Source organism: Phyllopteryx taeniolatus, chromosome 23 (genome assembly GCF_024500385.1).
Source record: "Phyllopteryx taeniolatus isolate TA_2022b chromosome 23, UOR_Ptae_1.2, whole genome shotgun sequence".
NCBI lineage: Eukaryota > Metazoa > Chordata > Actinopteri > Syngnathiformes > Syngnathidae > Phyllopteryx > Phyllopteryx taeniolatus.
This window is the reverse complement of record NC_084524.1, coordinates 6,721,258-6,745,630: the sequence shown is the minus strand read 5'-3', so window position 1 is coordinate 6,745,630 and position 24,373 is coordinate 6,721,258. Positions and strand designations below refer to the sequence as shown.

At 43.3% G+C, this 24,373-nt stretch overlaps 1 protein-coding gene across 4 annotated transcripts in view; it reads right to left on the bottom strand.

The window, feature by feature from the left end:
- ppargc1a (peroxisome proliferator-activated receptor gamma, coactivator 1 alpha) overlaps positions 1-21,824 on the bottom strand; it is a 197,220-nt gene extending 175,396 nt beyond the window's left edge. For 2 of the 4 annotated variants that reach the window (XM_061763367.1, XM_061763369.1), the window contains exon 1: positions 21,584-21,824. In XM_061763367.1, coding sequence (XP_061619351.1) covers positions 21,584-21,670 — 87 coding nt within the window. In that variant the 5' untranslated portion in view covers positions 21,671-21,824. The remainder of the gene's footprint in view (positions 1-21,583) is intronic. The other 2 variants (XM_061763371.1, XM_061763372.1) reach the window with 1 other exon arrangement.
- Positions 21,825-24,373: the final 2,549 nt, after the last annotated feature.

Here is a 24,373-nt window from a genome sequence, read left to right as displayed (position 1 = left end):
AATTGTGAAGGTACAGTATATAAGGACTTCCTTTCACTTCCAATTGCTTCGTTTGTACAACCTTAACACAGGGAACCTCAGAATCTTAAGGCTAGGTGGCGCTTGAATTTTCCCATCCTATACGGAATGAAGAATCCTGGCTAGTGACTCTGAATATCAATGCTCTGCACTTGGAGACTCCAAAATGTCAACCTTTTATGGAAAAAGGCTAATACGTCAGCACGCTATAGTCCGTATACAGAAGACGCAGTTCGCAGGTGGCCTTCGTGACTCAAACCCGACAGATTGTCGTTGCGGGACAAAAAAAGGGAGGACATCCAGTACTGAAAGGAGGCCCCTCCCGCTTCTCCCAGAAATAGGAAAACTCAAATGATATAATGGCCTTGCAATAACAACAGGGTTCTGGCATTGGCTTGAGGAGCCATTTATGACCCGTGCAACGTGGCAAAGCAAAAAGCGGCAGTACACTTTCAGCATGACCTTTTTTTTCCCCTTCCGAATCTAATAAACCTTTACCAAGGTGTTAAATATCATAGTTGGCTGCAGAGGCGACCAGACACGCTTTCTTCCTTGACAGCGCTCTTTGTTCCTCATCACACTCTATAACCCAACTGACGGCCATTTGTCACTCATCTCCTCGGCACAAAGGCTGTCCTTGCCTCGGTGCCCCCTGGACTGACTCGCTCTAAATCTTTCAGCAACGATGGGAACGGCGTTGCGGCTTTTCTTATTCGGACAGATTTGGACTGAGGTAGATAACCCTGCAGCGCTTTTTCGAACCAGCGGGTGTGCCTGCTCAACCCTCCACCACCCTTTACTGGTTTTGTGCAAATGGCAGCACATTAAAAAACATAAATAAATAGAGGGGGGGAGGGAAAACGCTGAGGCGCAGAGAACAGCGCTGTTTATCAGCTGTGAGATCTGCAGATGAGCTGACCAACCAAACGCAAGCGAGGCTCAGGGCAAAATGAGATTCCTAATCCCAAACAACAGCCGAACATACGAGCGTAAGAACACAAGAGCGGCCTTTCTTTACACAAGCCACAATCGCAAACACAAAGAGACAGCCAGGACAAATGTCAGCCTTGTTTGGCTTCTTCACAATGCAGATTTATACGGGCAGGGCCCAACATGATCTAATTTGGAAAGAACAGATGTAGCACCAATCAATTATTGTTCACTGGTTGCTAAAATAAACCAAATACCCACTCTATTTAAAAACCAAAGACCAAGTCCGAAACCTTGGTGTTCTGATAGATTCCGACCTGACTTTCAACAGTCATATCAACTCTATTACTAAAACTGCCTTTTACCATTTGAAGAACATATCCAGAGTGAAGACTTGCATGTGTCAAGCAGACCAGGAGAAGCTCATCCATGCTTTTTATCTCAAGTAGAGTTGACTATTGGAATGGTCTTCTGACTCGACGCCTTAAAAAGAGCATTAAACAGCTGCAGCTCATTCAGAATGCTGTGACTCGGGTTCTGACTAGAACAAAGATGTCAGAGCATATTACTCCAACTCTAAAGTCTTTACACTGGCTTCCAGTCAGCTTTAGAATAGATTTTAAAGTTCTGCTACTGTTCTATAAATCACTAAACTGTTTAAGTCCTGAATACGTGAATGAAATGCTAATGGGATATAAACCCAGTAGGGCTCTGATATCGACAGACAGAATGATATTTCTTGCACTGTATGCTGTTTTAATTGTATTTTTATATGAATTTTTTTCCTCTTTGTTTTAAATATTTGAGTGCTTTTAATCATGTAACGCACATTGAGTTACCATGTGTATGAAATGCGCTATATAAATACATTTGCTTTGCTAATAATTGAAACATGTGGAAACCATGCCTACAAAATGCCAAGGCATTTTCTATGTAACTAAATACTGCATCTGAAAATGGTAGAATAGGCTAGAAAACCAACAGATCCAAAACAAATCTTCAGGTTGACTGATGTGTACGCTGGACTGACTTCCAGCCAATCCAGGGTGGATAGAAATGGATGAAAAAAATTTTAACTGGTCCAATGTACTATTTGGAGCAAACTAATACTTTAACTGTCCATCTGGTTCTCAAGGAAACAGATTTCCAAGTTCCGATTCAGCTGACTCAACCTTAGTTGCCGGCTTTTCAATTACATGGCGGCGCGTCAGCTGGCACAGTTTCTCCACGACAAGATCTTGGCAATGGGGCAATCGCACTCTCACTGGAACTGGCATCGGTCCTGCCCGCCACCTCAATTCCAACCCCCACACATAAACCTACAGAAACAGCCAGCCGTGACGCAAGGCCGCAAGGTATTTTGGGAACTCGTGTGTGGGTTTCCAGAGTGCGATCAGGGATAATTTTAAGCGCCCGATTCCAGTGTATTCCAGCATTCCAGCAGAGAAGCTATTTATGGGTTTCCGAGGCACAGCAGACAGAAATACCACACGGTTGGAGGAAGCAGGAGCATGACACATCTGACACTGGAAGGGGTAGGTGTTAAAATGCTTGTGCACTGCAAACGGCGAGCCAAGCTTATTTTGGCTAATTTGGAGTGTGCCATCAGGTCCGATCTTGGTAAAAACAAGCCATAAAAAGAACAGCAGTGTCATTTGAGGTGTTCACTATGGAAAACTGGGCCATGTGGGTTTATTAAAACGTGTTTGGCTCCCAGCTTTGTGGAGCCAAGCAAATGCAAGGATTGTAAGGACAAATATGGGCCCGCTGTTTATGATAGGCATATACAGGACAGAGAAAAAAATATTAGCTTTATTAATAGAAAACGGAGGTGTTGAAGAGTAAAGCATGACAGACCCCTGTCGTTTAATAGTCTGTCTGATGAGGAATGTTTGGGCGGGAGGTAAAAACGCTTGGTTAACCGAGCTTTTTTGTGTTAAGTGTGAAAGCGGCGCGTGTTTGCAAGACCCGGCGCGTGGCAACTCGTTCCCCTAATCGTGCGGAAACTGTGACTACTTACAGAAGCAATGAGGGAGGTAATGAGAAAGTCATTTTTACTCATTTCAGCCAGCCCCCGCTTCCTGTCTGCGGCCATCGTCCGGATCATTACCGGCAGCATCTGCAACGCCAACAAGTAGGGGCGGGGTTTGATGTGGCACCAAGACCACCATGCTCATAGTGCCTCCTGTTGTCCGGGATCCAAACTGGTCGTCAGATGACTGCCAGATTTGTATTTGACACGCAACATGCTAAGCAGCACCCTTTAATCTGCTCCCATCGTTATCCTTGGAGCCAGAAGAGAATGGGGTGACGCAGAAGAGTAAACAAACTTGATTTGGGTCCTTTTATCTGTCAATGCTATGACATTTGTGTCATCTCATTTGAATTAAAGTAGGGTTGGTGGTTCATATTTGCTCAATCTGTGAGACAAAAACAGCTTTCGTTGGTGTCGACCGCATCACGTCCCCCCCTCAAGCTTATCTCATCGTCGACGTCCAAAGATGTTTGCTTCGTTGTCAAACTGAAACAGGCGCCTCCGTGTGTTCTCCAACCAGCAGAATGCTCATGTGAAGAAAGAATTGCGAGTCGCGGCAGCCACATGAAAATTTGACGCCTCCGCCCAGGGGCACATGAAGGAACAGGTGCCCGTGAAATTAAAGTCAGGGGAGGTTTGAAGGGGGAAAATGCAGGAAGGCCACAGTGCTGCAGACAGCAGATTACCTCTATATGGCACCAGGGCCTCTGAGGAGCTGATGAAGCATCCACGGGGAATACGCGACCACAAAATTGGCAATGACATCTGGACATTTTGTTCTGGACTGTTGGGTGATCCCAAGGCTTCGCGATATTTGCTTTTTCTATCCAAAGATGTGACTTGTTGCCATTACTGTGCCCCTGCGCTTATTATAGATTCCATTAAGATGGCAGTTAAATTGGACGTCGCGCCATCCCGCCCCCTCCTCATCCCCATCAGCTCCGGAGTATGCTGTTTGTTTTAAGACGCCGGTATGCTGAGTCACAGAAGTACTAAAGTCTTCCAGGAGATAACAGATAAATTAAAATGTCAAAGCCACCAAGAGGTGGCTGTTCTGTCCCAGGGAAATACAAACAATAGAAATCCAAGATAAATCTGTCTTATTGGAAAGGTTCGGTGCTTAGTTTGGGGAATAACTCATGATAACAAGCCAGGAGGGGTTGACTTAACACGGGCAGGTCTAGAGTTTGAGATGTTTCGGGGGACATTGCGACACAAAGCCTGTCGAGCACACAATACTGTGGAGAGTTCAAAGCTAGATTCTGGTTATTCATTCTGCTTCTTTACTTGCTCTCAAACTCGATTGCCTTGCCACTTTGGAAGTGTTGACTAGAGCCATGTTCGTTTTGGTTGTAGACAAGCACTTTTCTCTGGCTATTGTTGACCTATGTCGTCAGAAATACAGTTCATATTAGTCACTCAAGGTCAAATCTGTAAAGATTTACCCAACAGAGATAGTTAATGAACTCCAAGGTATGTTCCTCGGCTGTAACTTTAAGGGTCCAGCCCTTGTCCCTCATTGTGCCTCTGCAGGTCGAAACATCAAACAAACCAAGGTACCAGATCTGAAGTATGGCACACCTAACAAATCTCATTGTGAAACTTCCAACCTAGAGTCCTGCCAAAGTGTCTCAGGTGGCAAAGATATGTTGAGTCCGTCTTTAATTCTTTCACACAACGCCAAACTGCAACTCCAAACAAACTTCACCAAACATTCCATCCGACAGCAAATTTGATCTTCCCACGGCAGCCACTTTTCTTTGCATGACTGAGGAAAGAGCCCATAGTAAATGAAAGATGAGGGAGATTGCGTTACATTACTGTGAGGTTTCCCTCTCAGCTTGGGCTGATTTGTGAGCACATTCCGCAATGTTTCCAGCGCACGTCTTTCATAATGGATGCACTGGGGCTTGAATTGTTCTGCAGTAGAAGCAGTTCAATTAATAGAGCGGTGCAATAAAATCACGACCGGAGTGACAAATGAGGGAATGAATAAGCATTTGTTGGAGGGAGGGAAATTTATGCTGCTAAATTGCCCGCTTTTAGGGATGCCAAGTGGTGTCACACACGTGGCCTTCTATCTCGCACATCATCAACTGACACATTTGAATATTTACAGCTGCATTTAGGCTAGGGAGGATTATCTCTGATCGTTACAGGCCGTAGCCCTACCTTGTAGTCGGGGTAGGAGTAGCAGGGCTAACTCAAACATGCAGAAATGAGAGGGAAGGCCTCAAGGTGCCGGATGCTCTGTGTGCAGGGATGGAGAACGCCCTCTCGCCGTCAATATGCATCTTCAGAAGACACCGACAAAGCTGCGGGGATAAATATGCATGAAGGATGAAGAGGGTGGTGAGCGAGAGTAAGAGCTGCTGGTTTTAGAGCCCACAGTGCTCACTGCATGCTGATTAAACACTCGAGTGCATGATGACTAAGTCAGGGAGTTTTTTTAATTTACACTTAGCCACATCCAGTAGGTCCCCTAGTCTTGGCAGAGGCTACAGTTTTTAACTTCGGTGCAGTCGAGACACACCATTTGAAATCCAGTTATAGAAGAAGCCTCCAAGTCCACCGTCCCTGAGGTGAAGGCGGAACTTGGGAATTTTCAGGGATGAAAACACCTGCAAAGTCACGCAAACGTCAGAGTTCAAACTACTGAAGACTTGCAAGACAATGAGCTGTGTCCAGAGTGCAGTTCACTCTAGTTTCAATTATAAGCCACGAAATGAATTAAGAGGTTTAAAGACATTGCAGTTCCAGTGGCGGCATTAACCCGGTGCTTCTCATTAGCCACCCCTGGCTGATAAAGAGGGGGAGGGAAGCAGCAGTGCACACTGACTCCTCTCCCTCTCCGACAACGGGTGACAGAGTAGATGACACCGCCTCATGAATAGTAATGGCCGCCAACACGTCCCGTGTGAGGAGTGACGGATTCCTGTGTCAACAGGGCCCGTGGCTAGGGAAAGGGGACTGTGACAAGTGACGGAGACATTCTGCAGGGTGGAAGAATGGGAAGGAGACAGAGGAAAGGGTGACGGGGGGTGGGGAGGGGACGGGGGTCTGGTGAGGGATCCAGCCCTGACATGAAGGCTGCATCATAAGATTGTTTGTCAGCGCTGCCTTCTTTGCCTCCCAGAGAGTGAATAAATAAACATTGTTTGCAGGGAAAGAAGGAGCGTTTGTTTTGTTCTGTTTTAAATCAGTGGCCACTCTTAATGCACTGGCCTAAACTATCAGGAGAGAGACCAGATGATGAGTAATGTCACGCACCGGCCTCTTAGCGGATCACGGGAGGGCAGGACGACCAGGGAGGTGCACAGTCTGGAGGCCACGTCCACATGGAAATGGAGCCGATCGATTTCTTGTTCATTTTAAAAAAAGCTTTCCATAAACATGGATTCCTTTCAAGCTGCTGAAACACTGGGGTATATTTGCCAGGCCCTGTAACGCTGCCACAGGAAGTCACCAAAAATAGAGAAGCAGCAGCCTGTGCAACGTAAAGACTCACAACCTATGCTCACAACAATGGCAGGAAATTTGAAGCGAACAAGATATTTATGTGGACTGACAATGGAGTAGAACCTCTGCTTCGGAACGATAGCCCAGATCGCCGACAAGGTAAAGAACATCCGACACGGGTTCCACCGTTATTGTTGTTATCGTTATTGGCAGTGTTAGCGAACTGGGACTACCAAATCATCATCTCGGGAAATATGTGCATCTGTTTTTCACACATAAACGCAAGGGCCGCGTTTTCAAATGTATTAACTCTGGAAATTGTTTTGTTTTTTAAAAAAAAAAAAAAAAAAAGAAAATCGTTTTTGGGTTCATTTCGTGACGCATCCGAGAAAAAACAAATTTCGTGTGGACTGGGTCTGAGGCGAAGACAACTGTCAGTCTGGTCCTTGTCATTCAAAATATGTTGATCGAATAACAACCTTGTAAAAATGGGACAGTGAAAGAAATCCCTAGTCACATGGACTTGCAGAATACTGTTAACCTGCACTATTCGTGGGGCATATGGACCGAACCAAGTAATTGACACCCCTCCGAACAATATTCATAACTGCTTATAGAAATAGTTCAAACTCAAAATATACCAAATAAAGATATACCATAACTATGATCCCAAAACATCATACACTAGGCTAAACTTGGCTCCTCCAGGATATACAAAGACGTTGGTCTCACAGTCACAATGTACAGTTTCAACATACTTTCTTAACACCGACTACTAGTTTCCTATTGCCCAGGGCTTTGGCACCCTCTTGTGGCAGCTTAGCGCAGTCTAGAAAGCGCACAAAAATACGCTAATTGGTGAGTTTTGAATAGCTAAGGTTAGATTACACAGAAAAAAATGGCGCAAATAAGCGACTTAGTAAATAGGCAGCGATTCACTGTGGCCAAGAATCAAATTCTTTGCAAGATGCAAATTAGAGCGTCAAGCTTTTGGTTTTTCTTTTCCACTGGAGGAACCTTAGAAGCCAGGGAAGTTCACGTCCTTAAATAAATAAATAAATAAATAAATAATTGTGAACCTCTCTCTCCCACTTTACTATGCAACTGCCAAGGATGTCTCAGCCAAAGAGAACTTTTTTGTACAAAGCGAGCACTCGAGTTGCTAATGTTGGATCTTCCTCCCTCTAGATTTGTCTTATCGCACGCACAAAATGTGCAGCGAGGATGACACGTCGCATCACCGTTTGTCAGGCAGTCCTCGGAATGTTTGGGGTCTCCCGCACCCCCCCCCCCCCCTTTCTCCCTGATGCCAAACACTTGCGCTGATCAAACTGAAATGAACTATATTTTCTCCGCCTGTGTGTTGTCACAAATCTTGCAATACGCGCCTTGTACCAGCTGTCAAGGTTTATTGGCGAGCGACTGTTTTCCCACCATTAATTAATGGTGAAACACGTCACTGCGGTCCAGTAAAATGATAAGTTCAGAGCTGTATACGTTGCATACACCAGATCCCAGAGTAGCAGATGACACGAAAAGGTCCAGGGTATATGTTGAGAAACAATCAAGTTGTCCTGTTTTACTCTAATTTAAAAGTGTTTTTTGACCAGATTTTCTATAAATGATATCACAAAAACGTGCCCAAAAAAAGGCATTTTTTTTCCCCTTGCAAAAAGCTAAATTTCTCCAGAACCCATCATTCGATTTTCTAAATCCTTGGTGTGTTGTACTCAGGTTGAATTGGCACATTCCAATCAGACACAGAATTTTCAGTCTGTTATTTTGGGGAAATCTTGTCACGTTGCTATCTCTAGTGATTAGGGAGTAGGGAATGGTGAATGATTGCGAACGCAGTCACTGCGTTTGCAATCATTCAACATTCCTTACGTCCTATTCACTACAAAGGGATGTTTAGTCGACATTTTAGGAAACTAGATGGTGACCGAAAGCTGGGCCGCTGCATTCACGGTGAGTCATTCCGGGTACGTCCAACCGGGAAAAGGCCTCGGGGGCAGACACGTAAATTAAATATGTTTTGTTAGATTGGCCTTTTAATAAGGAAGAATAGGGGCTCTGTGGTTGCCACGGTAACGACCGATCAGGACCCATAACAATTCACAACTGTGGGGAAGAACTTAAGTCAACGACCGAACCATTGATAACAGTGTTCCAATTAAATCCCATTTAATCAATCACTCTGGCGACCACTGTTCTTCTTGTTGTTTGTCACCCTTTTTTTTTTTTTTTTCCCCAAAGTGGGGGTGCACCGACAGGCAGCAACGGTATCATTTATTGTCTTGTTTACGGCAAACACGGGAGGTTAATGTTTTGTTTTTTGTTTTTTTTATTGCCGGCTGGCTTGTGCTTAAGGAATCAATTTGACTGGACAGCCTTACAAATTGCATAAAGAGACAAAGTTGTCCTTGAAGTGCGTTGCGATTGATTGATGGCTCGACGGACTCACGCCGTAAATCCCCGCGAGGTGCCAGGGAGACAAATCAGTCGCACTATTTGCTTATACCGCTCTTATCTGCGCCGCTTGCACACTGAACGACGTGCCAGTCCAATCCATTGCAAAACAAAAGCAAACCCTCAACCTTTTTGCATTGGTGTACACAAACAAATGTGAATATCGGACACTTTAAATGTAAATTTGACGGGAGATTTGAATGGCAGTGCTTTATAGAATCAAAAAGCTGTGTGGCACTGGAGTAAACATTTTTTCCCACCCTTTTCTTTACAGCTCTGCCACTATTCCCCTTGTCAGGAGGTAGGGCGCTAAATGCTAGGAAAAGGCCAGTCTTCCCTGGGGGAGGCCACTCCGCTGTTTGTTCCAGGAAATGAAAAAGCACTCGCAGTGTACTTTTCTTTAGGGGAGAGTGAGGTAAGATGAGCCAGCGGGAAAGTTGACTCACCCCATGTTGCGAAACAACTTTTTTTGCTACCAGTCCCCTTTCTTAAAATAAAATGAATAATAGTTGAACAGTTTTCATTAGAATCATCATTAGAAAACAAGTTATCGATCAATTTGTTGTGTACGTTATTTGTCATAATAGAGGCAATTATACATTTATATGATTTCAAAGTCATAATGGCCCTCTAAGGGAAACCATAACTATGATGTGGCCCGTGCCAAAAATGAGTTGGACACCACTGGTTTAGGGGGAGGCGTCCATTTCATGTCATGTGGTTTGTAGTGTCTTGTAGTGAACCTGGAAAACAACAGTGGCTCAACTTACCCCACTTTCGCCTATTTTTGTAAGTTAGCTGTACCAACACATTCACCAGCACATAGTTTTTATGGTCCTAAACCCATCTCTGTATTGGTTATTCCTTTATCATCTTCCCAAATAGATGCATCACTAACATGAAGCTTAGTTCATGTTTGACCATGTATTGGTGAAGTAAATTGTAAAGTTAACGTAGCCTATTTCTCTCTGTGGGTTTTTATAGTAAGTAGTCAAAGTTGGCAACAGACAACTCGAGTCCCCCCACCACCCACTTCTAGCGTTTCCACAAGCGTAACACAAATGCTAAGTTATAGCTATAGCATGAAAGGAACCCCTATTCTAACAACAAACAGTGGGTTAGCCAGCGCATCCGGAAAAGGAAGCGAATGAAAGTCAGGCCGTCCTGGCTGACGATGCAACACCGCCCGCCGTTAACAAGGGAGCTATTTTTCCCCCCCCTAACAATTAAAGAGCAGGAAGAGGGAGGGGACTTATTGATTTCCAATGGCCTTCTCTCAAGTGAGTCCTGGGGTAAGGTGACCATGTCTGCGCGCCACGTGATTATAAAAACCTTGCGAGTCATCAGGTAGGGAGGACGCCGTGACCCCCACCTGACTCGCATCCAATGACGTGGCTGGGGGAGGAAAGGCCTTTATTGATTGTGATTGGCTCCCTTCTGATCTTCATGATAGCGTCCACCAGAAAATGACAACGCAACAGGTGGCGATCTGAGTCCATTTTAGCTGATGAGAAGCCTAAGCAAAGACATATGCGGAACACTGCATGTGTTTTTACTAACAAATCCAAATGAATGAGGCTGTCCCCGTTTCAGCTTCGCGATACAGAAAAGCAATGGCCTACGCTGAATTTGATGAAGAGCAAATGCCAAATTGCACGCGTGTTAAGCAGCCCCTTGCCTGATGGTGATATTCAGCCAGTTTTAAGACAGGGAGGGGGTGTAGTGCATTTTTTAATTATTCTCAAGCAAGAGCGCAGCCCTTTGGCTTGTTTACCACAAACAGCTTATGATTGCTTTGTAATTATCTCGCACAAAATGTGGAATTTCCCAGCAAGCCCCATGACCGTTCTCTGCTCGTTCCTTTTTCTGTCCCTTAAAAAGAGACCACGCATTTATCCCAGAGCCCCCGTGTTTGGCTTCTATTTCAGCGAGGTGGACATAGCGCTAATAGATGATGGGTTAATGAAGCACAAGCACAAATAGGCCTTGTTGCGGCACCGCGATCATCAGTCGAGCTTTTGGGAGTATAACCTTCACCCAAAGAGCACACGGTTTCCCCTCTGTGAGGCTTAATGAGACATTAGCCATACTAACAAATGGCGAACCAGGACGTGAAAGTGACTTTCCAGGTAAAGGCCCTTAGCCATGCCGTAATCAGTCCCCGAGTGCAGCTAAAAGACAGAAAATGGCACAGAGTCTCCCTCTCAGCAGCTTGCCGGCGGCTTTTATGGCGGGCCGCGGCGGGCCCATCCTGCGGCATGTTTCATCTTAATATGCCTCAAATAGAACACATAATCTGCTTTTGTCGTCAGCTAGTGGGCCGTGATACAGACAATAAAGCCTGTTTTAGCTTTTGCATGGAGCGCGACGATACCAACGCTACTCCGCCCGAGCGTGACGCTTTGGATTTTACACTAGGAAAGCTGGAATAATTGGGTTTCAGGGCTCCCCCTACAGTCATAAAGTGGAATTGGTTTAGGTTTAGAATTACGTACTGTTTATCAGTGGTTTTCAAACTTTTTACACCAATTACCACCAAGAAAAATATTAAGATACAGTGGAACCTCGATTTCACGGACTAATAGGAGGTAGGGGTCGTCCTTTAAATCAGATTGTCCGTTAAATTGAAGCACTTTTTTTGTGGACTTAAAAACATCAGTACAGTACAAAATCATTGGTTTGCACTTTTTTTTCCATGGGCTAAAAGCACCCAGTACTGCATACAATTGTTGTAAATAAATATAAAAAAAAAAAGGTTTGAAAAGTTTTAAAGTTTATCCAAACTTACCTCACTGGTGCATGAAAAGGGAGGTTTTGAGTTCCAACTGGACACTATTTTCTGTCAGTAAAGTACTGGAATTAAAAGTGTACAAGCATCTTTCTCATATGTTTGATTGCATTCAATGTTGTAAATGAGAATGACAAATGAGAGGCCACGTACCACTCGTGACGCTCACTCACCTATATCATATGTTTCAAACTCACGGCCCGAATAACGGAGAATCGATTCAAAAAGATATACCCAAATTCACTTACTGCATTTGCGGATGTTAGCAAACCACAAATGCGTAGGGGAACGCTGTATTATCGAAGGCTAAAATGCTGCGTCGTTCTATTGAGGAACAATTTAAGAGCAATAAAGACGTCCAAGACACAGTAGCGGCTGCATAGAAAGGATGTGACGAGCGAGGGTCTTCGGGAGCCCCCGCCGGGCCTCCCAGCTCAATTAGCTCAAGTCTTTGCCATTGTTGTTTTGTTTGCTTTTTTTTGCTGATGGAGAGAATCATCAACACCACATTGGCCGCGCTGTTGGCGAGCCGACGGATGAGTCAGTGAACTCATCGCACGCTGATTTGCGCTTGACGTGGGTGGGCCGTCTATATGAGGAGCCCCGTGGCGGTCTTTGCGGCACCTGAACCAATTAAGCATCCTACACTTTACTTTGGCTGGAGTCAGGAAAGAAAAGACAGGAGAGGAGAATAACATTTCAACCAGATCAGTTCGACTGACGGCACTATTAGGTGAGTTTTGGGCGGTCCTGATGGAGAACGTGCAAATACAAAATGGAAAAATGTGTAATTTTTCTTTTATTATTATTATTTTACTTTAAATTTTGGAGAAAAAAAAAAAGAAAAGATATTTTGCTTTATTTGAATTCATTAAAAAAATATTGTATTATACAATATTAGATTAACTCTTTTGAGGGCACTCGTTGCAATAACTGTCCATTAAATAATTAAAAACGTTTTTCTTTTCATGTATAATTACATGTAGAATTCTTATTACAGTGTCATCTATTGCAGATTATTTTCATATTAACATCACGCATATTTCACCGTATTGCGGGACTTTGAGTGTATGATGTTTTTTGGGGGGGTAGCAAAATAAACACTTCCCAGTCTAAAACATTAAAACTGTAAAAAAATATATCAAAAATAAAAATCTTCAACACATACCATTTTACGAGGAATAAAATGTGCATAGTCCACAGTCCTACTGTGCATCACTGTATGTTTAAGAATTTAAAAAGTGTTTATAAGAGTCTGGGGAGGTACATACAGCTTTCAAATATGTATTAATCAAAAAGCATGTAAACAAGAGTCAACTTAATAATCTATTTTAAAAGCATATTAAAACAATAGTATTAAATAATGAGATAAAAGACTAATTGGCAAAATACAGTAGGTTACAATAACTGAGAAGACAAATGTTCTGTCAAAAAAAAAGGGGGGCAGAAAACAAGATTATTCGTTCTACTCGTCTTTTGAATTTTGTTTTATACGAAAAAATAAATAATTTCTAACATGTAATGAAATGGTCTTTAAAAAAAAAAAAAAAAAGTGGTTGCTACTTCCCAGATTCCACCTATTGCGGGGGTGGTCCAGAACCTAACCCCTGCGATAAACGATGGATTAGTTTATCTTTAATAATCAGATTTTCATTATTACCAGTATCGTTTTTGCTGATTGACTGGAAGAAGTCATATGGTTCTTAAATTGAGGCATGTGGCATCAATTTTGACAAAGTGACTAAATATGGTTCCTCACGCACGAGCGTGATTTCATGCACAGTCTCCCCAGACAAATAGCTCTTTTGAAAGAAAACAAATTCCGAGCACTCCAACAGGCTTTATCCAAAATGTATGCACTTCGCAAACCTTCCAAACGGCAGTTTCGAGCATTTTAAAGAATTTTCCGACACCCGTGGGAACTTTGAGTCGAAGCCACCTTAGTGGCAAGTCAAGAGCGTTTGAGCCCAAACGGCGGCTGTAGGTGGGCCGCTCGCAAAATGGAGAGCATAAATCATTGAAACGCGTCCCCACCCCCCAGAACATGCTTTCAGGATGTCCTAAAGGAGGAAAAGGGAGGCAGAGGGGGAAGAGATGGGATGCACACGTGTGTCTCAAAGGCAAATAGGAGGGGGGGGAGAGCACTCAATGAAGGCAGGGAATAGAGTGAAATTGCTTCAGCAGCAACAACTCAAGGCCAAAATATATTTAATCATGGAATAAGGACAGCTGAGGGGAAGAAAAAAAGGCTGCATCATAATCGCCCCCCACCCTCGCGTCACCTCCATTTGTGACCTACAGACACCTCCCAGTTAACAACCAGGAAATATTTAACTATTAATACTATGCTGTTTACATAGTGTTATTTCATCTCGTATTTTCTTCCATTTTTCCCCTCACATTTTTGGATTTTTAAGCCAATATTTCACATAATTTAAATATTTTTGTATTATTTTGTGATAGCTCATATTATTGTGTTGTTTTTTTCATCTAGTATTTTCTGAGTTTTTCAGCCAGTAATTAGTATAATTTTAATATTTCTTACTTTCTGATATCTTTGTATTGTATATATTTTATATATTTTTTGAAACGCTTAGGCAGTCATGTGCATTACGCAGTTTGCATAGCAACACCTTTTAATCATATTTTTATATTATATCTTTTCAATTGTTTTTCTCTTTAGATTTTTTAGCCAATATTTTAAATATTTTTGATAATTTTCTATCATGTTATTGTCACATTTTTCATAATATTTTGTAGTATTTTCTTTCCCCAAACATTTTTTCCATTTTCCATTTAATAGCATTATCTATTATTTCCTAACATTTGTGTTATTGTGAAAATATTATTCATCAACTAGTTTTGCATTTTTTTTTGTCTGCAATATTTGTACGCTTCGTCAAATTCCTGCTCATTTTTCATGTCACGAGGTGGAATTCCTTCAGCCCCTTTGCCGTTCCCATGGCAACAATAAGGGAAAACTACTCCAATGTTTTGACGATTTAGGCATGCTACTGTTTCCTGTTCAACACATTAGCAAAACGACAAGGATTCGAAAACAGCACTCGAAGGAACTGAATCGCTGCTCTGTATTAGCTACGAAACGAGTATGGCGAAGAGAAACCTCTCCACCTGCTGGTCATTTTATCCCCCTTGAAGCAAAGCTGACTTCCCAAAGAAAAGCTCGTTAATGGTGCTAATGGTGATGATGGAGGCAAAATGAAGGGATGGAGGTCAGTAATGGGAGTTTTTTTTCTTTTTTCTCCATGCTGGCAGGGGTCCATTTAGGTGCAGCAGCAGGCGTCAACTGGGTGGGGGTTAAGAAAAGCAATTAATCTGCGGCAGAGGTAATCAAAAGAAAACCGTGGCAGGGGGTGGGGAGGGAGGCGGGCGGAGGGATGCGATAGTTTCAAAAAGGGACGCCGCTGATAACACTTCATTGTGGCATTCAAAGTTTTGCCAGAGTACATTTTACCTCCCGGTGAGAAAGCGAGGATGCTTCACGGTCTGAGCGCCGCCGCCGCCTTTCATCTCAAGATTCCGCCAGGGATCAACAGATTGTCGAGTGCCAAGGAAGAAGAAGGCTTTTTTTTTTTTTTCCCCCTCCCCACACATATACACAGCCCAACGGGGAGCGGATACTAGAAAGCTTTGGCATTATATTATAAAGCCCGCTTAGCTCAGTGCTAACAAACAAGACAAAACACCATTGACATGCTAATGGTTAGCAGTGATAGCTAAGGTTTCAGAAGCAATGGCTATTTGAACAAATGGCATACCAACACACATAGATAATATAACAAAACTCACAGGTATATATTCTTTATCCTCCACAAAGTTTGACTCTTACTACTGCAGCTGACTGAGGAGTTTTGACCATCTCCCTGTATAACCATACGTTGTATTATTCTGCCCCCAAATGGCCAAGGCGCACAGCCCAAAAGGAGCAGCACAATGTCCACTGAATTGAAGTAAACAATGTGGCATAAACTGTTTAATTTCTTAACAGTGTATTTAATTATGTCATTACTGAATGTTTTTATAAATTAAAAAATATTAAAGGTTTTTTTTTTTTTTTTTATATTTAAAAACACAAACATTTCTGGGGAGTTTTGCGGGAGGGGCTGGAACGGATTAATGGCATTTCCATTCATTTCAATAGAGAAATATGATTTGAGAGTATCTCAAGGCATGGCTGTGGTTGTTACTGGTGGTAGATTGTTCAAAATCAATAGGATTCTTGAGCCATTCGAGTTCCATTGACAATTGGAACATGATTGAACCTATCAAACCTCGGCATATCAAGTGGGACTGCTCGAGCGCCATCAAGAAAACATTCATTTCCCTTTGACTGTTGTTTAAGAATGTATATCGTACAATTATTATTTTCAGACGACGAAAAACATCCTGCAGACAGACGCTGAGCAGGTCAGCGGTGACTAGGTGTTGGCACATTCACAAAGCCTTGATTAGATAATTATCATCCATATCTTGGCAATATGGCGCTCATTAAAGCGTGTCGTGGTGTTCAGCAGGCACGCACTTGTTGATGAGGGGAAAAAAGTAAGAGGGAAGAAAAATACATTCTCCTCCTTGGGGGGGCGGGCTGGACTGAAGCCATGTCAAAGTTTGGAGATGGAGCAGTAGATAACACGGCCTTTAAACTGGACTTTCAACTGCAGTTCTTATCTGCGCTGCCAGGCGTCTTTAAGGGAGTCGACGCTGACAGACGCAGCAACTCAAAAATCAATGGCCGCTTGACTGGCTGCCAATGTGAGCCAATCAAACCACTCGGAAGGATGCAGAAAAGCGGGCCAAGCAAAACTGGGATACACTTTGCAACTTACAGTTTACCCGATAAATGGTGAAAACATGTCAGATGGTTAGTTTTACCCTTTGAATTATTGTAACTACCAATTTTAGCATCTCTGAGCATATTTTGTACTATTTTTGTTTTTTGGATTAGTGTGGAAATATTTTTGCATTTTCCATCTATTACTTTTGTTTTTATATACTTCAATATTTTTCTGCCTATATTTTTTCTGCCTAATATTTTTTAAATTATTTTAATATTTTGTTCTATTTTTTTGTATGATATTTTGTAGGTTCTAAATATTGTTGTATTTTTTAATGTAACATTTGCGGGTGGGGATAAAATCAAATTTAGCATATTTTTTTAATCTGGTATTAAAAAGTATTTTTCAAGGACTGTTTCTATATTTGTGTCTATTATTTTTGGACTTGCCCTAATATATTAGTATTGTTTCTTCTTTTTCAGTGTATATTTTGGTTGGGGTATTTTTCTTGTATTTTTTTGCGTACTTAAACATGTGCTACTCCGATCAGCGACATTGGGATAATATTAATAACCGTGACCACTTTGCTTACGACGACTGCAAATTTTCATACCGTTCAACGTGTAGCGTCGCCCGACATTGACGGGATCCGATAGGTAGCCCTATTTTTTGTGTGTTTGTGTAGTCATCTAAAAGCGTTAGATCTTTAGTTGTGTAATATGGGTGGGGGGAAAAAAAAAAAGTGTGGCATGAAACTTTCAGCACCATGGACAGCCGCCTTCTAGAACAAAAGTGAGACGCCCATCCTAATTAGGCATCATGCAGCTCCGCTATGCCCATAAAGTGAAGGCGTGTGCCCCAAAAAGTGCTCACAGGCCCAGACACACACACACACACACACAGTTGATCTCCGCGTCTGAGGCTGAATGCAGCAGTGCCTTTTTAGCCGGCGCTCAAGCATGAGCGGCTAATGTGGCCACAAGGACACGCTCGGGCTTTACTTGCTTCCGATTTATTTATTTACCAAAGATGGATTTGGGAACGGGTGAATAACACGGCAGCCCGGAATGAGATGACCTGCTTTTACAAAGAAAGCACACATTGCAGCACAGTACTTCAATTCAATTATACATTCTCCCCTCCCAAAAAAAATGTTTGTTTTTTTCCATTGTAATTTAATAATACTGTAATTATGTATCTTATAAATATTTGAATTTTTCCCTATAGTTTTGTATTTTTCTCTAATATTGGTATAGATTTTTGTGTAATGTTTTATTTTTGGTGGGCGACTGGTTAGAGCATCTGCCTCACAGTTCTGAGGACCGGGGTTCAATCCCGCCTTTGTGGAGTTTGCATGTTCTCCCTGTTAATTGTTAATTGAGGACTCTAAATTGCCCGTAGGTGTGAATGTGATTGCGAATCGTTCTTTGTTTCTATGTGCCCTGCGATTGGCTGGAAACCAGTTCAGGGTGTACCCCGCCTCCTGCCTGATGATAGCTGGGATAGGCTCCGGCACTCCTGTGACCCTTGTGTGGATAAAGCGGTACAGAAAATGGATGAATGTTTTATTTTTTTAATAAATCTAATATTTAGACATTTTTTTCATTTTTTTCCATTTGTTCTAATCATGTATTTACATCTAATATTTGTATCCTAATATTTGTGGTTATTTTCTAATATTTTGGAGAGTTATATTTTTGTATTTCATTTTTTTCTCCTTCCAATTTTTTTCCAATATCTTTGTATATTGTTGTCTAATTTCTAACACTTTTGTATTTTTTTATCGAATATGTGAATGTTTCAAAGTTTTGTGCTTTTTTGCCTAATATGTTGGTATTTGTTCTAATGTTTGTGTGTTTTCATCTAATATTTAATATTTTTGCCCTTATATTTGTATATTTCCCATCTATTTGTGTATTGTTTCTGTATTTTTGTACTTTTGGCCTAATATTTGTTTCTTCATATATTTTTCTATTTCTCTAACGTGTGTAATTTTCCTAATACTTGTGTATTTTTTTTTGATAATATTGTTGCATTGTTCTGTAAAAAAAAAAAAGTAATTTTTTTTCCCTCACATTTCCATATTTTTGTAGTTTAATTTTGGATTTTTCATATTTCTCTCTAATCTCTTTTTTCCAAGGTATCTCCATTTTTTTTAACATATTTGCATCTAATAATATTATTTTCTTTTTAAATACCAGCTGTGTTGTCGCCATGGTAACCAACTATACGATACGAGTGAACAGGTTGATATGCCTCTTGTGTTGCATTAGCACAAATGCTAATGTAATTGTTTAGACAAGTACTACAATACACCAAAAGACAAGTTCGGTTATTAATTACCGCAGTGGATTTCCTACTTTTTAAAGTCATTTGAAGAGTATAATTTAAGCATTTTGGGGGCGATAAAATGGTATATTTGAAATAAAATAAAGAAAGATTGTGTTACACATTATACAGAACATGCTTGAAGCTGAAGAAGGAGTCCTATCAGGCCTTTCTGGACTGTGGGATTCCTGAGGCAGCGGATTGGTACCGGGTGGCCCAGCGGCATGCGGCTTTGGTGGTCACTGAGGCAAAAATCTGGGCGTGGGAGGAGTTCGGTGAGGCCATGGAGAACGACTTCCGTACGGCTTCGAGGAAATTCTGGTCCACCATCCGGCTTCTCAGGAGGGGGAAGCAGTGCACCATCAACACTGTGTATAGTGGGGATGGGACGCTGCTGACCTGGACTCAGGACGTTGTGAGTCGGTGGGGAGAATACTTCGAAGACCTCCTCAATTCCACCGACACGCCTTCCCATGAGGAAGCAGAGTCTGGGGTATCTGAGGCGGGCTCTCCTATCTCTGGGGTTGAGGTCACAGAGGTGGTTAAAAAGCTCCTTGGTGGCAAGGCACCGGGGGTGGATGAGATTCCCCCGGAGTCGGATGTTGTATGGCTGTCCTGGTTGACACGCCTCTGCAACATCGCGTGGACATCGGGGGCAGTGCCTCTGGATTGGCAGACTGGGGTGGTGATCCCCCTTTTTAAGAAGGGGGACCGGAGGGTCTGTTCCAACTACAGGAGGATCACACTCCTCACTCTCCCTGGTAAGGTCTATTCAGGGGTGCTGGAGAGGAGGGTCCGTCGGGAAGTTGAATCTCAGATTCAGGAGTAGCAGTGTGGTTTTCGTCCTGGCCGTGGAACAGTGGACCAGCTCTTCACCCTCGGCAGGGTCCTCGAGGGTGCATGGGAGTTCGCCCAACCAGTCTACATGTGTTTTGTGGACTTGGAGAAGGCATTCGACCGTGTCCCTCGTGGAGTTCTGTGGAGGGTGCTTCGGGAGTATGGGGTACCAAACCCCGTGATACAGGCTGTTGGGTTCCTGTACGACCGGTGTCAGAGTTTGGTCCGCATTGCCAGCAGTCGGACTCGTTTCCAGTGAGGGTTGGACTCCGCCAAGGCAGCCCTTTGTCACCGATTCTGGTCATAACGTTTATGGACAGCCGAGACATAGAGGCGGTCCGGTTTGGTAGCCTCAGTATTGCATCTCTGCTTTTTACAGATGATGTGGTTCTGTTGGCTTCATCAAGCCGTGATCTCCAACTCTCACTGGAGCGGTTCGCAGCTGAGTGGGAAGCAGCTGGGATGAGAATCAGCACCTCTAAATCTGAGACCATGGTCCTTAGTCAGAAAAGGGTGGCGTGCCCTCTGCAGGTCGGGGATGAGATCCTTCCCCAAGAGGAGGAGTTCAAATATCTTGGGGTCTTGTTCATGAGTGAGGGAAGAATGGAACGGGAGATCGACAGGCGGATCGGTGCAGCGTCTGCAGTGATGCGGACTTTGTATCGGTCTGTTGTGGTGAAGAAGGAGCTAAGCCGAATGGCGAAGCTCTCAATTTTACCGGTCGATCTAAATTCCTACCCTCACCTATGGTCACGAGCTGTGGGTCGTGATCGAAAGAACGAGATCCCGGACACGAGCGGCCGAAATGAGTTTCCTCCGCAGGCTATCTCCCTTAGAAATAGGGTGAGAAGCTCGGTCATCCGGGAGGATCTCAGAGTAGAGTCGCTGCTCCTCCACATCGAGAGGAGCCAGATGAGGTGGCTCGGGCATCTGTTTATGACGCCTCCCTGGTAAGGTGTTCCAGGCACGTCCCACCGGGAGGAGACCCCGGGGACGAGCCAGAATACGCTGGAGAGACTCCGTCTCTCGGCTTCCCTGGGAACGCCTCGGGATCCCCTCGGAAGATGGAAGAGCTAGCGGAAGTGGCTGGGGAGAGGGAAATCTGGGCTTCCCTGCTGAGGCTGCTCCCCCCGTGACCAGACCTCAGATAAGCGGAAGAAAATGGATAGATGCTTGAAGCTGCTTTCTGCAGACAACAACACCCCACAGCAGCAGTTCAATTAAAACAAAAAAGGAAAAAAAATAATTTATATGAGCATAACAAGTAGTTCACAATTGCCCCACATTTGCATGCGTGCTTTTGTTTTCTAAATAGCTGCCACATTCAGACAGCCACTAACTGCCTCTTTAATCCTCTTTAATGTTGGGATTAAAAAAAATAATAATATGTTGAAAGGATGTGGGCAAGCCTGAGGGACAAACACCACCATTGAAGTACATGATGCTAAAACATATATAGAGAGATTTAAAGGAACACATTACAACAGCATGAGTCGTGTTTAGCACAAAGGAGAATATGTCAATCAAAATGTGGGTTGAAAGTGAAACCTGGCGACCAACAAGTAGCACTCAGCTAACATGGTGAATGTTTACGTTGCTCAGGTTCCAGTTTTGTCCTCTTTACCGGTGAAATATTGATTAAATTGTTCGAGTGAACATATATTTGATGTGTGTGCCTTTATACAAAAAATAATAATAATAAAAAAAAAAAAAAAGTAGTTGTTGGACCGGGAGAAAGTTTGGAGAGAAAAAAAAAAAGGAGCATACCTGGTGTTAGTTAAGAAGCTAATTAGCTCAGGTGTGTCTCACAACATGAAAACAGCATTGGCTAAAAATAATAATAATGAAAAAAAATACAAGCTTTTATAGGAACAATTTCATCCCCAAATCCAAAAATGTAGCAAAAGAAGAGGAGAATTGTACCTGCTCGCTGCGGCTTTCCGAGCAGGTGGAGCTGGAGAGGCGAGCCGGGGACACCGGCTCGGCGTGGCTCCGGCAGCGGCCGTCCATAACTTGTTCAGCCGCCTCAGGGTGCGCGGTCCTCGGGCTCGAATTCCAGCCTTCACCGCTGCGAGGCGACCGATTCTCTTCCGGCGTGTTTGGCTTCCTTCCCCACGAGCGGCACCGCGCATGGAAGCGAGGATCTCCGGCTTCCTCTGTCACATGGTGTGTGTGCCCCCCCCCCCAAAAAAAAAAAAAAAAAGAAATCTCATGATGGATAAAGATGTATTAAAAACGTTTTTTGTGTGTTTGTTTTTTACCGTAATAGTTTTTAATTTATCTTATTTCTATGCTTAACATGTGCTTAGCTACAAAAAAAAAGTCAATTTAAATACAACTCTATTGTTACCTGCGCCTTAAAATGACGTCACAGTGTGGCCTCTCGATGCCATTTACCTTTTTTTTTTTTAAATTACTATTTTGGATTTTACTTTTATTTCGAACATGTACAAAAAAAATAACCACAATACAGTGTTCCCTCGATGTATTGCAGTTCACCTTTTGCGGATTCAGTACATTGTTGATTGGTTTTTCATATCCATATTGCGTATAATTCACCATATCACGCGGTATTTTGAGTGTATGCTGTAATATTTTTTTGGTAAATTCAACGCTTCCCCCCCTAAAACATTAAAACCGGGTGAGAAAAAAATATGAAAATGCATATTACACAGAATAGAATGTACATAGTGTACAGTACTGTACTGTGCATTTACTGTATGTTTAAGAGTTTAAAAGGTGTTGAAGAGTATTACAAAGTGTTTATATGAGTAGGATTTTTATCTGAGTTCCTTCATTTTGGGTTCTTTTACAAATGATGCTGCCTCCTTATGTTGTTATGTTCTTATGTACACCAGAGGGATCTGTGAGCTGAAGTGCCAGGATGAGGCAACCATTTTGCATTCACACAGACAGCAAAATAAATGTCATTTGTGCGATATGGATGAATATTGTATGAATTATTGAAAGTGTCTGAACTATTCCTGAGTAGTTAGGATCATTTATGCACTTGTTTCCGCAGAGTTTGAAGGGCAACACATGTAAATTGAGCAAATATTAATTTTTTTTTTTGCAAGTGTCTGTAGCGTTATTGATGAAATTATGATGAGCTACGAATTCGTTCTTTGACCAAGCTCGTAACGCAATATACCAAGTTGCGGTACCACTGTATTATTATGGTTCACCATGATGGTCCTGTTGAGGCAGCAGGAAGAAAAGTAGGCATCACCTCATCTTCCGTGGTGAACCGTTATCTTTCCCTTGGCCGTATAGATTAATTTCAAGATAGCAGAGCGGTGTCAGCCGCTATCGCACAGCGCCGGGGGAGGGCCGAGATGGCGAGTCGACGACACGGCTCGGCTCATTTGATACATGCGTCTTCTGTTTCCTCTCTCGGAGCCGTCTCGTTTTCTGCCCGGCGACGCGTGAAAGCTTCTCAGTGAATCAAATCAACAGCCGGAGACGCTTTGGTGACAATACGCAGTTGTGTTAGCGTCAGCTCAGGCTATGATGATGCTTGTGTCATGAGGTAAACGGGGTGAAAGTTTGTTTGCCGGGCTGTGTTGGGAAGAAATGAGGGCGACGAATCAATCGGGCTTCGAGGTTTGGCATTCGTGCACAGGTGTTCATCGGTGCCCGCCGCCTCGCCATCTATCAAGGCTAAGGCAAGACTTCATGCGCTCCCACGTCGTTTGGCGAGGCGGAGACGCGAGCGTCATAGATGGCGTGATGGAATTGTTCCCTCGCACGCTCACCACAGGGGCTATTACTTCAAATTAGCATACAAATTCAAACCGCGACAGATGGGTTTGACACATTGCCGGCGCCGTCGTCCCCAAAAGATTGGCCGTGCGGTGCACGGCAAGATGGGAAGATAAGAAGACGCAAGGAGGGATAGTGGGTGGGTGGATGGACTTCCCGGAACGCTGAGGTGTGCTGCAATAAAAGTTTCCTCCCCGCAGTCATCAAATGATGATGAGGTGCCGGCCAGTATTGCGGGGGTGGCGGCAGATTGGGGCCACTGATTCACAGTGTTTGGAAACACCGCGGAAAAACGCCGCCCGCTCGCTGTGTGTTTGTGGAGACTTAAGAGTCACGGTGGTCACGCAAACCTTAGCTACAACCGCACCTCGACAAAAAACAAAACGCCTGTAAGTCACAACAACTGTTGTGTGCCTTTAAGGGGTGGGGTCTAGTGAGTGACGTCAGGTTCTGGCCGCGTTTGACTGTTTGTCCTATTCAATAAACGGCTAAAAGGGCATAACTCAAGCTGCGGTGTATCGGAAGCTCATTCTGCAATTCATCCATTGCCACTAGATGGCGCAAATTGGCTTTTAATTTGGTGCGCATTTAAAAGGGATGGGGCATACGCTGATGAGGATTTCCTGTGTGTTGGTTGTCATCAGTTGGGGACAGGTGTACCTAATGAAGTGGCTGGTCAAGGAGTTGAAGCCGCAAATATCAACGCCAAATCTCTTTCCAATACAAGGAGAAGAAATCGGTTCTGTATGCATGCGTGTGTGTGTGTGTGTGTGTGTGTGTGACTCAGTTTAAAACACAACTTGGCTCCGTAACGATTTTCATTTATAATTATAGCAGCCGGAATCAATGGGAAGTATCGAGCCTGAAAAAGTGTTCTTACCTCAGGATCAATTCCATATAATTTCCAGATCAGCGCCGACTAATGGCCTTTCTATTGGCTTCACTTTGGAG